The sequence below is a fragment of the Aspergillus pseudoviridinutans genome, assembly GCF_018340605.1.
Source record: "Aspergillus pseudoviridinutans IFM 55266 DNA, scaffold_7, whole genome shotgun sequence".
Classification (NCBI taxonomy): domain Eukaryota; kingdom Fungi; phylum Ascomycota; class Eurotiomycetes; order Eurotiales; family Aspergillaceae; genus Aspergillus; species Aspergillus pseudoviridinutans.
The window spans coordinates 1,980,071-1,994,622 of NW_025091287.1; the positions used below are offsets into that span (position 1 = coordinate 1,980,071).

The 14,552-nt window shown below is 50.9% G+C and overlaps 6 protein-coding genes across 6 annotated transcripts; 2 read left to right on the plus strand and 4 right to left on the minus strand.

Moving 5' to 3' along the window:
• Positions 1-56: 56 nt before the first annotated feature.
• Positions 57-1,331, minus strand: Asppvi_010003 (uncharacterized protein; the record flags this gene model as incomplete). The annotated part of the gene is made up of 1 exon (XM_043305849.1): positions 57-1,331. One exon carries the CDS (start codon positions 1,329-1,331, stop codon positions 57-59), a length of 1,275 nt encoding a protein of 424 aa, XP_043161784.1.
• An 833-nt stretch (positions 1,332-2,164) lies between these two features.
• On the plus strand, positions 2,165-4,037 carry Asppvi_010004 (putative isoamyl alcohol oxidase; the record flags this gene model as incomplete). Its single annotated transcript, XM_043305850.1, has 2 exons — positions 2,165-2,646; positions 2,702-4,037. The coding sequence occupies 2 exons, from the start codon at positions 2,165-2,167 to the stop codon at positions 4,035-4,037; spliced, it is 1,818 nt and encodes a 605-aa protein (XP_043161785.1).
• Positions 4,038-4,234: 197 nt separating this feature from the next.
• On the minus strand, positions 4,235-5,812 carry Asppvi_010005 (sugar porter family MFS transporter; the record flags this gene model as incomplete). The annotated part of the gene is made up of 1 exon (XM_043305851.1): positions 4,235-5,812. One exon carries the CDS (start codon positions 5,810-5,812, stop codon positions 4,235-4,237), a length of 1,578 nt encoding a protein of 525 aa, XP_043161786.1.
• A 1,663-nt stretch (positions 5,813-7,475) lies between these two features.
• On the minus strand, positions 7,476-8,704 carry Asppvi_010006 (putative tartrate dehydrogenase; the record flags this gene model as incomplete). The annotated part of the gene is made up of 3 exons (XM_043305852.1): positions 7,476-7,826; positions 7,907-8,397; positions 8,446-8,704. The coding sequence occupies 3 exons, from the start codon at positions 8,702-8,704 to the stop codon at positions 7,476-7,478; spliced, it is 1,101 nt and encodes a 366-aa protein (XP_043161787.1).
• Positions 8,705-9,293: 589 nt separating this feature from the next.
• Asppvi_010007 (CeGAL family transcription factor) lies at positions 9,294-11,513 on the minus strand (the record flags this gene model as incomplete). Its single annotated transcript, XM_043305853.1, has 1 exon — positions 9,294-11,513. The coding sequence occupies one exon, from the start codon at positions 11,511-11,513 to the stop codon at positions 9,294-9,296; it is 2,220 nt and encodes a 739-aa protein (XP_043161788.1).
• Positions 11,514-12,236: 723 nt separating this feature from the next.
• On the plus strand, positions 12,237-12,758 carry Asppvi_010008 (uncharacterized protein; the record flags this gene model as incomplete). The annotated part of the gene is made up of 1 exon (XM_043305854.1): positions 12,237-12,758. The coding sequence occupies one exon, from the start codon at positions 12,237-12,239 to the stop codon at positions 12,756-12,758; it is 522 nt and encodes a 173-aa protein (XP_043161789.1).
• Between the last annotated feature and the right edge of the window lie 1,794 nt (positions 12,759-14,552).

Below are 14,552 nucleotides of genomic sequence, written 5' to 3' on the forward strand. Positions count from 1 at the left end.
AGTGCCCATGAGAAATATTCATACCTAGAACTGTGTGCTTGTTCACTGCGCAATTTCTAAACGCTGCACTTTGCTTCCACATTCCACTCGGACACAGTTGACGAATATGGCGGTGGTTGTGCGTCTGAACTGTAGGCCACATATGCTCGAGAATGACTGGAGCCCGCATCTGCTGAGCCCCAGCCTAAAGTCTCCTTTACCGTCATTCCAGCATTTGAGAGAACTACTACCTCCAGATCCGTAGCAACGAAATTTAACAACTTCCCCGCGCATTCGAACGCCAACGAGATTCTCAGCCGGTACGAACGGCTCAGATTGAATGTGTTAAAAGTGACATCAGTGGTAGGTAATGATATCTGGCCGAATTGCTCGGAAAGGTCCATCTGTCCACTAACAGCGACTCGTAATGATGTTTTGGAAAGTAGCGTAGTCTCTTCATCCACCTCGCCTGACATCGACCCCATCAGCAACGGCGATGCTCGAGCGGCCGTCCTGCCAACAAGTGTAATAGAAACAGTTTGTAAGACAATTTCCGGGATTCGGGGAGCATTAGAGTTGTCTATTAATGGTTTCACATCCAACGACAGTCGAATCGGCATGCCGTGGACAAGGAAAAACGGGTACTGGAACTCAACACCAAAGGAAAAATAAGGCAACTGCCCAGGAGAGAGCCAGGCCTTGAATCTCTCCTGCACACTCAGGGACCGGTCAGTATTTCCTGGCAACAAGGATAGACTGCGCACCATGAACGTGCGGTCGATCTTCTGCTTCCTCTCTAGTTCGATAGCATGGGTGTGCGCTCGTGCCGCCATCGGGATGAACAGAAGATGCAGCACTTTCTCAAATACGGGCGACTTTGTCTCGAACAACCCTTTTATGGGCTTGAGGACCTGTGCTTTGAGACAGTACTCGACGCTTGCGGATACCTTTCGCAGCGCATTGTGGCACTCGGCATCGAATGATGGGGGTAATGGTTGGTTCTTGTCGACACAGAATGGCCTTGCCTCGGGCCAGGCATTTGGTGATTCCACATGAAGGGGGAAACGAAACTCAAATGGCCATTCATAGGTTGTGGGGGGTATTTTGCATTCCTCTGCCGCGACGAGGATTCTTTCCCTTTCAAATAAGATGCATTTGCTCTGGTACCTGCCAGTCGGTGCCGCTGGGCCTTTGACTTTCTGGATCTTGGATTTTGAGCACCCCGAGAAGGTCAGTCTGATATCTTTGATCTGTTGGAAATCTCGAGGGCAGTCGAAAATAACTCGGCCCCTGATGATGTCATTTTCCGCATAACATGGGCGGGTGTCGTCGATGTAGATGTTGAGGGACATTGCGCGCTGGCCGTGACGAAGGGTGGTAAAATATCGAGCTTTACTGTGAAAAAGAAGGATGCGTAGGAGAATCAACCTCCTGGAGAATTTTTTTCCATCTAGATATTACTGAGCCAGGGAGTCACTTGGAGGAAGTGTACATCGTGGTAAATATTCCCAAAAAGGCAGAAATTGTACGAATACGGCGAGTGGAGACTGCTGGACCATGGACCTTTGGCATCATAACCTCACTGGCCTCGACGATCCTCTGTCCTTAGAATAGGATACGTTATTCGTTAAATGTATTGATTAAGAGAATTTGAAGTATCGACTTTCTTCGGTCTTGGGTTGAATTCCACCTTGCCAGACGCACGAGATATCCCTTAATGGAGGCTCAGGTCGTTCTTTTTTGGTGAATATGACCCTTGATTCTTCCATTGCTTTTTAACTAGTAGGAATTGTCTCTGCGTGCATTGATTGAATTGTTTCCTTTGTGGAACCATGATAGCCACGAATTAGTTGTTGGTACTGCTTTTGGCTGAATGTACGAGTACGAACAAACCCCTCCGAAAAGGGGAGATCTGCACAGAAGGAACCACGATCCTGAATCTATAACCAATAGTGAACAGAGCCGTAAATAGATGCTCATCATTTCTCTGCAGCATTGGCCCCATATTTATGCTGGTAATCAAGATCACCGGGTTTCAAGCGTATTCGTTTGGCACGATCGCTGATATCCGTCGATATATAAAAGGGGGTACAGGGCACAAGTACAGATATATAAACAACCAGCCTTCGACCTGGGTGAGGAAATACTACCATACCTCATCCTATCTTTGTGCCTCCATCACAAAATGATATTGTCCTCTTTCAGAGTATTTACGTCTCTCCTGGCTCTTGCCAGCGCAGTACGTGCCAAGTCACACTGCAAACTCTCTCCCCTTGACGCTGGATGGCCTTCGACCGAAGAATGGGCGGCGCTGAACGCATCAATCCAAGGAACCCTGATCAAGACAGCCCCGGCTGCGTCGTCCTGCTATCCGGGAAATCCCTTTGGCTCGGCTGAAAATTGCACAATCGTGGAGAAGTATTGGTCATATGCTGCATACCACTCCGCCTGGCCTGAGAGCGTCGACTACTCGATCTATACCAACAACTCCTGTGTGCCTCCTGGTGTTGCAGGATACACGGAGGGCCGGGGCTGTAGCATCGGAGCTCTCCCACAGTATATTGTCAATGCTACGACTGAGGAGCAGGTAGCAAAGGCAATGCGATGGGCATCCGAAAGAGATATCCGTATTGTGGTGAAGGGAACAGGCCATGATCTCAGTGGACGGTATGCAAGCTTGGTAATTCCTGGCGTCCTATCAACTAATTTGAAGCTCGTACAGATCTACCGGCGCATACTCGCTATCGATTTGGACACACAACTTCAGGCAAGTCGTACATCGGCCTTCATGGCGTGTGCCTGCCTCTAACCGCACTGCGGACGTCGTGATCATTGGGAGTGGCAACACCTGGGGATCTATATACACTGCCGTTCATGAAATCAACCGCACCGTTGTCGGCGGGGAAGACGCCACAGTAGGGCCTGGTGGGTTGATTCAGAACGGGGGCCACGGTCTTCTTTCCAGCCACTACGGTCTGGCCTCAGACCAGGTATACCAGGTAACGGTGATCACTGCGGACGGCCGTCGTCTAGTGGCCAACCATGCCGAGAATGAAGATCTCTTCTGGGCTGTCCGAGGCGGTGGCGGAGGTCAGTTCGGAGTAGTCATCGAGTTCGTTCTCAAGACGCACCCTGTACCTGCGAACGTTGTCACTGGCGGTCTTTCATTCTATCCCAGTCGCCGTGGGAAGGCGAGTGAGCTCGCCTCATGGGATGCCTTTGCGGAAACAGCACGCATGATTCCCGATTTGATGGACTCAGGTTTAACGGGGACTGTCACAGCATTGACGAAGGAGTCCGCCATGATGCTTCCCGGCGTCAACGAGACGATCCAAGGTGTGGCAGTCACCATCAGCCTCATTGGATACAATACAACGACGAAGCAAATGAACTCCTCCCTTCGCCACCTCGCAGCGCGCATCACGAATCACCACAATTCAAGCGCCCTTTCACTGTCATATCAGCCGCCCTCAGCTCAGAGCTATTGGACTCTCGCGAACCCCGACCCCATGGGCAGCAAGTCCTCTGGCGCTAGTAGTTCCGTGAGCAGTCGCCTTCTGGGCCGTCGAGAGCTCACTGAGCTCCCCAAGGCCAATCTAATCAGCTATTTCCAACAAATCCTTACATCTCAGGACCCAGAAAAGGGTGCAATGCTCCTTTTTGGCCTGCAGGGAGGTCGTGGACCCGCCACCACGCCACCAGAAATGCGCGGCAGCGCGCTGCCCGCCTGGCGTTCCGCGTACGTCCACGCCATGCTCTACGGTGCATCAATCAACGACACCGCAGATCCAGCTGAGGCTTTGGCGACGGTCGCAGGATGGTACGAGTCGGCCATAGAACCGGTTTGGAGGCGCTGGGCACCGGATACAGGGTCTTACATGAACGAGGGGAACGCTTTCAGCAGGACCTGGAAGAAGGACTTTTATGGCGAGAATTATGACAGGCTGCTTGCGGTTAAACGCAAGTATGACCCAGGCGAAAGTCTTTTCGTTTGGAGTGGTGTTGGGAGTGACAGGTGGGATTATGATTTGCGGAGTGGGCTGCTTTGTCAGAGGTAGCTGTTGGAACAACCTGTATAAATTGCTGGCTTGGACATTCTATGGATTCTAGATAACAATTCCTTCCTGAGCGGTTGCGGGACAATGGGATGTCGAGTCTACCGACATCTAGAAGCACAAACAAAAATGCAGATATATATCAACCATAATGCAACGCCTGACTCATTCTATATACATTGGATATCGCACGGCGTCGACTAGACCTTCTCAGCCATCTCCACAGAGCATCCGTCGCCCTTCTTGTTCGCCTCCATCAGGTCTACCTCAGTTACCTCTCCCTGAGGCAGATGTTTCGCCATCGAGACAATCTCCCAGGGAGACGACGCATCCCGGAAAACATGGTTCAGCAACTCCAGGTTGCGGTTCATGGTCTCGGGGTAGAAGAAATACACCAGCAAGGGGATGCATGCCGAGAGCACGGCATACATGACATAGTACTGGTAGCCGATGGTATCCAGCGCGATGGGCGTGACCATCACGACGACAAAGTTCCATAGCCAGTGGTTCGCCGTGGACACGGACGACATGGCAACGCGCAGTCGGACGGGAGCCACCTCGGTACAGTAGAGGAAGTTACCGCCGAGGAAACCGATCGGGTAGAAGAGGTTGAAGAGGAAGATGAAGACCACGGAGGCGATTGATGCTCCCTTGTCATCTGTGGGGCGACTGTTGGTGATGGCCAGAGACATCATGCAGATGGCCATGCCTGTGCCGCTGATCATGAAGACGGCTCGACGGCCGAGGCGGTCGATGGTGAAGAAGGCGATGAAGCAGCAAAGGAATTTCCAGGTCAGGGCGCAGGCAGCGAGGATCTTGGACAGGCTGGCGCTGAGGCCGAGGTTCTGCTGGAATATTGTCGAGGCGTACACGGAGATCAGGTTACCACCGCACATCTGCTGGAAAAATTGCAGGACGATACACAGACAGAATCGGTAGAACAGTCGCTCCTGGTCATTAGGATCGAACATCTCCATCAGAGAGCCTTTGGATTGGGCAGTCAACTCGAGGGAGGATTCAATACCAGAAATTTCGGCCCGGATCGCCTCGTCTGTTTCAGACAAGCCCTTTAGGGATGCGAGGGAGTGGCTCGCTTCCTCGATGCGGTTGACCTGGACCAGCCATCGAGGTGATTCCGGGAGGAAAAAGACAGAAAGGAGGATGACAAGGGCAGGGAGCAGCGACAGGGCGAGCGGGACCCGCCATTGTGTGTTGCTCTCGGGGATGCGACTCAGACCGAAATCAATCCAGTTGCACAGCGAGTATCCGAGACACATAAAGATACCATCGATAATGACATGCTGTCCTCTGTTCTTTGCTGAAGAACACTCCGACTGCCATACCGGTACAGCCACACTGTACTGCCCGACCCCCATACCCAGTATAATACGGCCGATAACGAATTGGACCAATCCATATGATGATACTTGCAGGACCTCTCCGATGATGGCGAGGATAGAACCGAGGAATATGGTCTTCCGGCGACCCAGTCTGTCCGAGATCAGTGTGCAAGAGAGAGCTCCGATGAGGGCTCCGATCTGGAAGGAGGCAATGACAGCACCCTTGCTGGTGGAATTGTGTGCTTCGAGCTCTCCTTTGGTGTTAATCGTGTCGATCTGAGGGAAGGTCTTGACCCAACTCTGGAGAGTGGCCAGGGGGCCAACACCGGCTTGGTTGTACCCAAAGACAATGAAGGCAGGGGCACCTATGAGAGCCACCTGGGCCCAGTGCAGGGCTTTTCCCGAGAGCCCGAGATATTTGGGGGATTCGGACGCCATGGTGAGATTCGATGCAGCTCAAGTCTTCTGCAGCCCACTGAGAGACTGACTGGCCTTTATATCGACCTCTGTGGAGACGACATGAGACAAGACGAGTCACGCTCAGCAACAAATTCTGCTCCCCCGAATTTCCCCGTTCGCGGGGTCTCCAGGCACTGGCCCCGTATCTCTTGGGGAATTACTCCATCATGAGTTGTAATTCGTAACAGCATTGTGCGTTGAGGCGGATGAATCCATTGAAGCGCACGTTATAGGTCGGGCATTTTCTTTCTCCACTGTATCCCCACCGGCCGGCCATTCAACCCCCGGACACTTCCCGAATCATTAGTGATGCCGTGACGCATTACGGAAGGATTGAGTGTGGTTGATCGGGCCAAGAACGCCGTCGACCAAGCTTTTCTTTGCGTTTTTTTCGGGTGTCTTGGATGATCTTGATTATACGGCCGAAATCTTGCATAGCCGGGAATGAGTACTCCGTAGAATCAAAGCTACAACCTACAGTATTATTAAGCTCTCCAGATAGCAAGATTCTCATCCATGAACCCCAACATGGTTTTGAACTTAACATTGACAAGCATTAATTACAGCTTCCATTAGGGGTGAAATATTGCGATCCAGGGCCTGAATTATTAGCAAGTAATGGGAGCCACTCATACCAACCATTTGGATTGCTAAATTCTGGCCCAAGCTCAAGGTAGTCATATCCACCATATTCGCATGACAATAGTTGATTCTCGTCAACTGCACAAGATAGCAATTGGTCAGGGGAAGGATTTCCTTCCCACCACCCAATTGTTTGCACCCAAGGTCCCATACCGTAAGGGTCCACACACCAGAGCCTATCTTCTTCAACGCAAAGCTGTAGCATTGGAGCACCGAGGGTAGGTGCAAGACAGAGGTACCCATTGGTTGGCTCTATGAAGAACTGATTCGAAGGATCTTCTCCGGTAGGGCCAATGCCAATAGGGTTGGGTAACTCAGTGCTGGTGAAGGCTGTCGTAAGCTGCTGGCCATCTGCTGTAGTGCAGAACCGCACACGATTATGGTAAAATACTGGGGATTGTTGACATTCAGCAAGGTGCATCTTGGGCGGGTTTACTATGTTTAAGGGTTAGTAAGTAGTATGGCTTTATGAATGTGTCCTACATTATGGCCCAGAACTTCCTAGTATGCCTTGTTCAGAGCTGAATTGCGGGTTCTGTCCACTGAGGGAAAACGGTAGCAGCCCTAATATATCAGAGAAATTCATCCTCGCTAGTCAGTCAATGTGCAATATTAATAATGATGGTGCTGGGTAATGATAGAGATCAGGCTCTACTACTTTGAGTCCTAATCATTATTATAAAAAGGACTACTAGATACGTTGCAATACTGCGCAGTAAGCTTTGGCAATGTCCGATGTCCAGAGAAATGAGTGTGTATGATGCTTCGATTTCCGAAAGCAGAGAGTCAGCTTGCAATGGAAAGTCTAGTAGTAAGGAACCTAGTCACATATAAGCTATGTGGTACAGCATAATTCTTGCAGAGTTTGGACTACAGCAGGTATACCATAGTATATTTTAAAATAATAAGTCCCTGTGTGTCATCTTGTGTGTGCTAGAGTATGGAGTACGGCTAAATAGTACTCCGTATCGGACCGGAGAACTCATCAGTTATCGACTGCTTACTTTGCATCGGCCAACTTCCGAATCTGCCCCACCACGGCCTCGGTGACCTCCCTTGTGGTGGCACTTCCTCCCAGATCGCGAGTCAGAACCCCCATTTCACACACATTTTCGACGCAGTCCAGAAGCTTCTTAGCCGCATCTTCCTCACCCAGCCAGGCCAGCATTTCTGCAGCGGTCCAAAAAGTCGCAACAGGATTAGCAATTCCCATACCCGTAATATCAAATGCAGACCCATGGATAGGCTCGAACATGCTGGGATTCTCCCGCGTGGGATCTAGGTTTGAGGTGGGGGCAATCCCGATGGACCCTGCCAGCGCTGCAGCGAGGTCGGAGAGGATGTCAGCATGCTGTAGATATCCCACAGTCAGTAATCCGTATTTCTATAGCCAAGGCAAGACAGCCGAATCGAATCTGGTTGGCCACTTACAAGGTTTGTCGCCACGATCGTGTCCAGCGTCTCGGGCTTGAGCACCATTCGCGTGGTCATCGCGTCCACCAGCATCTTGTCCACAGTGACGTCGGGAAAGTCCTTGGCGACGTCCGCAGCCACTTCGTCCCAGAGGACCATCCCGTTGCGCTGCGCGTTACTCTTCGTCACGACCGTCAGCAGCTTCCGAGGTCTCTTCTGTGCAGTCTCAAAGGCAAAGCGCATGATTCTCTCCACGCCGTGTCGCGAGAAGATGGCCGTCTCGGTGGCTACTTCCCACGCCTTGCCTCGGTGCGACCGTCCGCCTTGACCTGCGTACTCGCCCTCGCTGTTCTCGCGGACGATCACCCAGTCCAGATCGCCGGTCTTGCATTTGCGGAGAGGAGACTCCGTGCCGCGGAAGATCTTAGTTGGTCGGACATTAGCGTACTGCTGCAGGGGCTGGCAGATGGCGAGGCGGAGACCCCAGAGAGAAATGTGATCGGGGACATCTGCGATCGTCAGTAACGGCGATTCCGGAGAATTGATGATTGACTTACCAGGCGCACCGACTGCACCGAAGAGGATTGCGTCGTGCTTCTTCAGCTCTTCCAGACCGCCGTCGGGGATGTATTTGCCGGTCTTCTTGTAGGTCTCTGAACTCCAGTCGTAGGTCGTAAAGTTGAGCTTGAAGGTGTTTAGGGTTTCGCTGAGGGCATTGAGAGCCGTGATTCCAGCGCCGATGACCTCGGGACCGATGCCATCGGCGGGAATCGCAGCGATGTTGTAAGTCTTGTTAGGGAGAACGGAGGGGGACATTTTGATGGTGTCTACGGAATAGATATCTCTGAATGATCCAACAGAACAAATGAATTTATCCAGTGCGGGTGGGCAATTCTATTATATTCTCTTCAAGTGTATTACTCCCCTCATTATCGCACCTTTGGACTCCCCCACTTTTGGTGGTGGTGATGTGCCGGACATTGACAAATCCGGAGAACAGAAAAACGAGCGGGGTTGTTCTCCTCCGGCGGCAAAATATAGGACTAGGAAACGTCCGCGATCGCACTCTCACTTTGAGAACCCAAATATTCAACAATGAACCATGAGCTGCCGACCAGATTGATAATTGAAGATAAGTAGGAAATTAATATTCCATCGAATTGTGTAAGAACTGAGAGCTCGACTGGAAATCAATCGTCCTCCATGTTCTTCGAGCAAGTGTCGATCTTATCCGCTATACATACTTCCCTGTATGAACCAACAGGCTCAAAATTTACCTCATTTTACAAATCTTAGTCAAAACTCTCACATGTTCCGTTGCAATTGGGAGGGGAGGACTTTTCAATTGAGGAATAGTATTTCCTATATCTGTCGGCAGTGGGTTCACATTACTGACGACAAGCAATCATGAAAAGTTTTCGTGAATCATCCAAGGCCCATCCGCAACACTCCATAGGCTATTTATAGCAAACGGGTCAGCAGTTGCAAAAGATGCGAGATCCTGACCGGCAGCGATCGCATAGGGAAAGTGTGAGCCCATCGTGTCTCCGAATATCAAACCAGCTGAGCTCATGTCATTTATGCTGTCGGTTTCTATGCCGAGGCTGGATTGGTCATTTTGCAGAGCGAAACTCGACGGGTGATGCGCCTGGTTTGGCATGGGCAGTTGCTCATGTGCTGGGGTGGATAGACCGGGTGACCTCTCAGTAATGTTTGAAGTACTCATTCTCGATCTCAAGGGTGAAGATAGGGGATCTGCTAGCGACATGCTATCATCCGGCACTGATAATGAATGCCTCCTACCGTTCGGCCCCATGTCCATGTGAGCCTGGCTTGGAACTGACAGTGTTGTCCGTGGCGTGCTTCTGGGGAATGCCCTGGGTCCTGGAGACTGTCGCCCAGAATCAGAAGCTAGGTTGTTTCTCAAGGCCGACTCCATGCCTTTGATTGCTTCGATACAGGTTTCCGGCCAGCTACTCTTCCGCAGGGAGAGATGTTCCAATATGGAGATGCCGAGTTTTGCATACTTTAGGGCGCTTGTAGTTGAAAACTCGCCCTCCGATGCTGCGTACATCAAGATAAGACAGGCCATCCAGGTGGCCCAGGTAAACGACGGCCAAGACAGCGGCGCTTGGTGTTTATCACTACCTGCTGCATCTTCGGTACTTTGGTTGGTATTATAGGCCACCAGGTACTTTCTCAAAGCTGAAATCAGGGACCGTGACGATTCAATGCAAGTCTGTAGGGCTTGTTTGTATTCTGGCGAGAGTCGTTCAGCGGCGAGCAGTGGCCGATTCATTGATATGATAGACTCGTGTCTGAGGACCACAAGCAGTAAGCGGTGATAAGGCCGCAAAGAGGCTTCGTGCTGGGACGGACATTCTACCTCCTCTTCCATGGGGTAAACATCGTCATAGACCTCGTTCCACCATTGCGCAAGTTCTCCGTTAACATACGCAGCCTCGAGCCCATTGTTACGACTGTGGAGGATGGATTTGTTGCGAAGCTCCAGTATAAGACCCCTGAGCCTTGCAAACTTGGCGAGATGGGTGAGCAATCGTAAGTGGTTGTGAGAGTTCTTCGCCTGCGGCATCATTCCTATTTCTCCGTGCCTTTCACTCCATGGATAGCAGACGTCGATGTCGTCATCCTGTATACTAGGTGGAGTGCCGAGAGCCTGGGACAAATATCTTTCTAGACAATAAATCGACCAGAAGAGGCGACGGCGGATATCTGCATCATCATGACTGAAGCATGAGAAGCGTGCGGGACACCGATGGAGACCTAGATGAAACGCAGTTCGAGTGATCAAACCCCCKATTCTGGAAGCTGTATTGAGACGTAGCACAGACGTCAGTACTAGCTGGACGCTGAATACTGCCTGTAGCAATGGGAGTGTTGAGGGCTCAAGCAGCAAAGCGTGGATGCTTTCCATCGCCTCTTGCACGGTTCGATACACCAGAACAGAAGGAATCGGGTCCGCTGCGATACCAGACTCCTGCACCTGGCGCTTATCAATCACAGATATAGAGAATATAGAGCGTAATATAGCTAGATTAACACGATCGAGTGACTCGATTCCTCTCTCGCTGACCGTCTCCATAGTTTTCAACACGGTCGGTGCATGCAGGAAGGGGAAGATCGGATGCCAGTATTCAAAGTAGCTTCGCGACCAACCCACGAGGCTCTCAAATGAGACAAACTCAGGAGTCTCAAGAGACAGCTCGTCCTTCAAACACAGTTCATCCAGCCCGTGCGACCTTCCGGGACTTCTTTGTAACTGATCGTCTTCACCAGGCACCAAGCTCTGGTTCCCGACGCGCGCTTGCTCTAAGGCAGCTGAACGCCTTGCAAATGCATTGTAAACGGTCCGGATAAAATGAATTCCACTAGAACTCCCCAGAAAGGTTGCGGAATCATCGGGTTTTGTCTCTCTCATAATCCCAATCTCTCGAGGCGAGGGCCGGGATGTGCCTGTGAGGGAGGTCCCTTTGCGCCTTTTGGCTGGCCGGCCATCGTGGTGCCATTGCACGTCGTCACACTCGGCCAAACCAGTCGCAGATGAAGACGGTGTGGTCATATCCATCCGGATCCATGACCATCCTAGAAATTGTGTGCTAAACATCTGCGAAGACCCGTCCACGTGTGCGGAGAAATAGAGAGATGACTAATCCTAGTATTTGCGAGGATATCACGTGGTTCACCGGAGTTTTCCAAGTCCGCCAGCCAGCTCTGAACACTTGGGTGGCTTATTGCTGTATAACCGGATCTGTTGACCCGACAATCGGTCGCCTTGGTTCAGTTGCTAGTATGCCTCAAGGTACGATAATCCTCGTGATTTTGCGCGTTCTTTCTTCTGCTGTGGAGGTATCCTTATAGTGGTGCTATTCCGCTTTCTGGTTCTTCTGCGACCGTTACGATTGTCGAAAAGATCTGCTAATAGCAAGAGATATACAGAGACTGATTCAGTCAGTCCGATTTCCTGCGAGTTATGCAGACAAAGAAAATGCAAGGCGAGTTGAGCGGTGGTCCTCGGACTTGAAATGGAACTAACGTACCGCCAGTGTGATCGCAATCTGTATGAATAACCATTCATATATATGCCGTAGTAAATGCTACAGAAGCTAAGTAACTATTGTCAGTCCATTCTGCTCGCAGTGTTCAGCGGACCCGTCGAAATGCAATTACCCAGAGAGTGGAAAGAGGTAGGTAATCTGTCATCTTCTCCCATGATGCTGTTCCTGATGGCTAGTGCAGAGGTCTACCATTAGGCTATATCAATCAACTAGAAATCCGACTTGCAGACACGGAACTCGTTTTATATGAAGCTCTTACAACTCTACGCGCAATGAACGGTCCATCAATCATTCGAGCTTCATGGAAGGGAGACATGTCACCGAAGCAGAAGGCTGCACGAATGGAAGAATGGGGACAATTTCCTTTGCGCGAATTGTCGGATTTGGAGCGCTGGCTGGAGGCGAAGAGTGATCAGTTCACGATAGTGAGCGACGTTCGCGATGCGCAGGGGACCATTACAATTGGGGCGATCGAGTCCACGAACAGCGCAACACAGCGTCAGGATTCTCGGCCTTCCAATATGTCTGGAATGTTGATCGGAACAGATTCACCGGACAGCGATCGATTGGATAGACAGGTAACCTCGTCGAACATGCAAACCAATCGTCAGCTGAGCGTAAACCCAGCTACTTCAGCCTTAACGGCTGGTAGAGTCTCCTGGGCCGAGACATCGAGGCATGGTCTGCCGGGACAGATTCAGGCGTCTTCGGGCGAAGTTATGATCCCTGAGGAGGAGAACCAAATAGGCAAGGCGGGACACTTATCGAAAATGCACCCAGTCATATACTTCTAGCATTAAGGCAGCTAGCTCTAGCTGCACCGGATTGTTTCACTGCCGAAACAGCCACTTGAATGTGATTAGTCATGACGTTGCGTAGCCAATCTACACGCTAAGAGGATCTAGACCTCTTAGATTAAGGCMAAGCCGCCGATGGGGCTGCTTAAAAAGGGTCGAGCGGGGTTAACCTCTAAATCTTAAACACGGACCCCTTTTGACCTGAGAATTTATATGGGCAGTACATATGCACTTGCACTCTCGCACTAAGCTTCTCTCGCATGCGGAGTTCCGCTTTGGCTGATGCTATGGCGATGGCCTTCGGACCGTACTCGCCAAATGCCTGTGCGCTTTGCCGCAGTCAAAAGAGAAGATGCGATAAGACGCTACCGTCTTGCAGTCGATGCATCAAGTCTGATCTCTCCACATCTTCTCTTTGACTTTAGGTTACTGACACCGGGAAAGATCAAAGCTATCATGCGACTATTTGTGGAATGAGACACAGACCGAGGAGATTCCGCGAGTGTCGGTGTCTGATTTCCTCCTCTTCCATGTGCCGGTCACTCAGGATCAGCTGTGGCTCCCCGGCAGCTTTCAGGCCTTACAGCCCCATTGGGACAATATCAGTCGCCGACGCGTAGATATTGACAAGTACTTTGTAGGTCTTGTCATGGCAACGCTGACCGAGCAATCTGTATACGTGGAGATAATGCTTGAGGAATACTTTTGCAATATCCATCCCTGGTTCTCAGTGATCATAGAGCCAGGTTTCCGAAAACGTCTGTCTCAGCTGCATTGCGAGCCTTGCGCGGAGACTGCAATGCTCTTATTAGCACTGTTTCTGGCTACGGGCTCAAATGATCAAAATAGCAACGATTCTCACCGGACGAGGATCTATCAGATTGGCAAATACCTCTTCTCCTTTCTACAGCTTCAGCGGGAGCCTTCATTGGAGATGGTGCAGAGTGGGTTGTTGCTGGTGTTGTACGAGCTGAGAGCTTCCCGGCTCAACGAGGCCTCTGTGAGCGTTGGGAATTGCGCGAGGCTGGGATACACTCTCCGCTTGAATATCGATCCTATCCAACAGGAAGAAGAAAGCTTTCCCTGGGTTGAATCCGAGGAACGAAGAAGAGTCTGGTGCGGAGTATACATGTTAGACCGGTAGGCCACCTATGCTTCGACTCCATGATAGCCACTTAAATGCGATTCGACAGGGCCATTTACCAAATCGCCACCGGGTTTCGGGCACCCCATGCAGTAGAAGACCCTGATGCCAATTTTCGGCTGCCGATAGACGACGTCTTTTGTTATAAACGAAAAGCAGCGGTCGAAGGAAGTTCCCACCCGTCATTCTCAACACCGCTTCAGGTTCCCTTGTGTTATTTTGCGCGTGAAATCCAGACATCGCGCATCCTCGGACAAGTTCAGATGCTTAGGCGGTCAAGTGACGCCGATTGGTGTTATGAACGATTTACAGCTCTCGATCGCACACTGATGCAATTCATGGAGATCCTATTTGAGCAAACGCCCGGGAGTTGGGCAGTTCTGTGTGGGGCAAACGCCACCTGTTTAGCGTGCGTGCTCTGGTATGCTTCGAGTTTGTCTGGTGACTGAAAGATACTAGGTCTGCAATAAGTCTTCATCAAGACCGTCTGTCTCGCGCAGCTCGTGGAGGTATTTCCTCCACTGACCTCGATACCTCATTCCTTGCGATCAGGGCGTATATTAAAATGGTCGGAGATATCTGCTCCAAATTTGACGCGCTTGAGCCTACCAGGAAGATACCTTGCGTACCCCTACCAGCTGTCATGT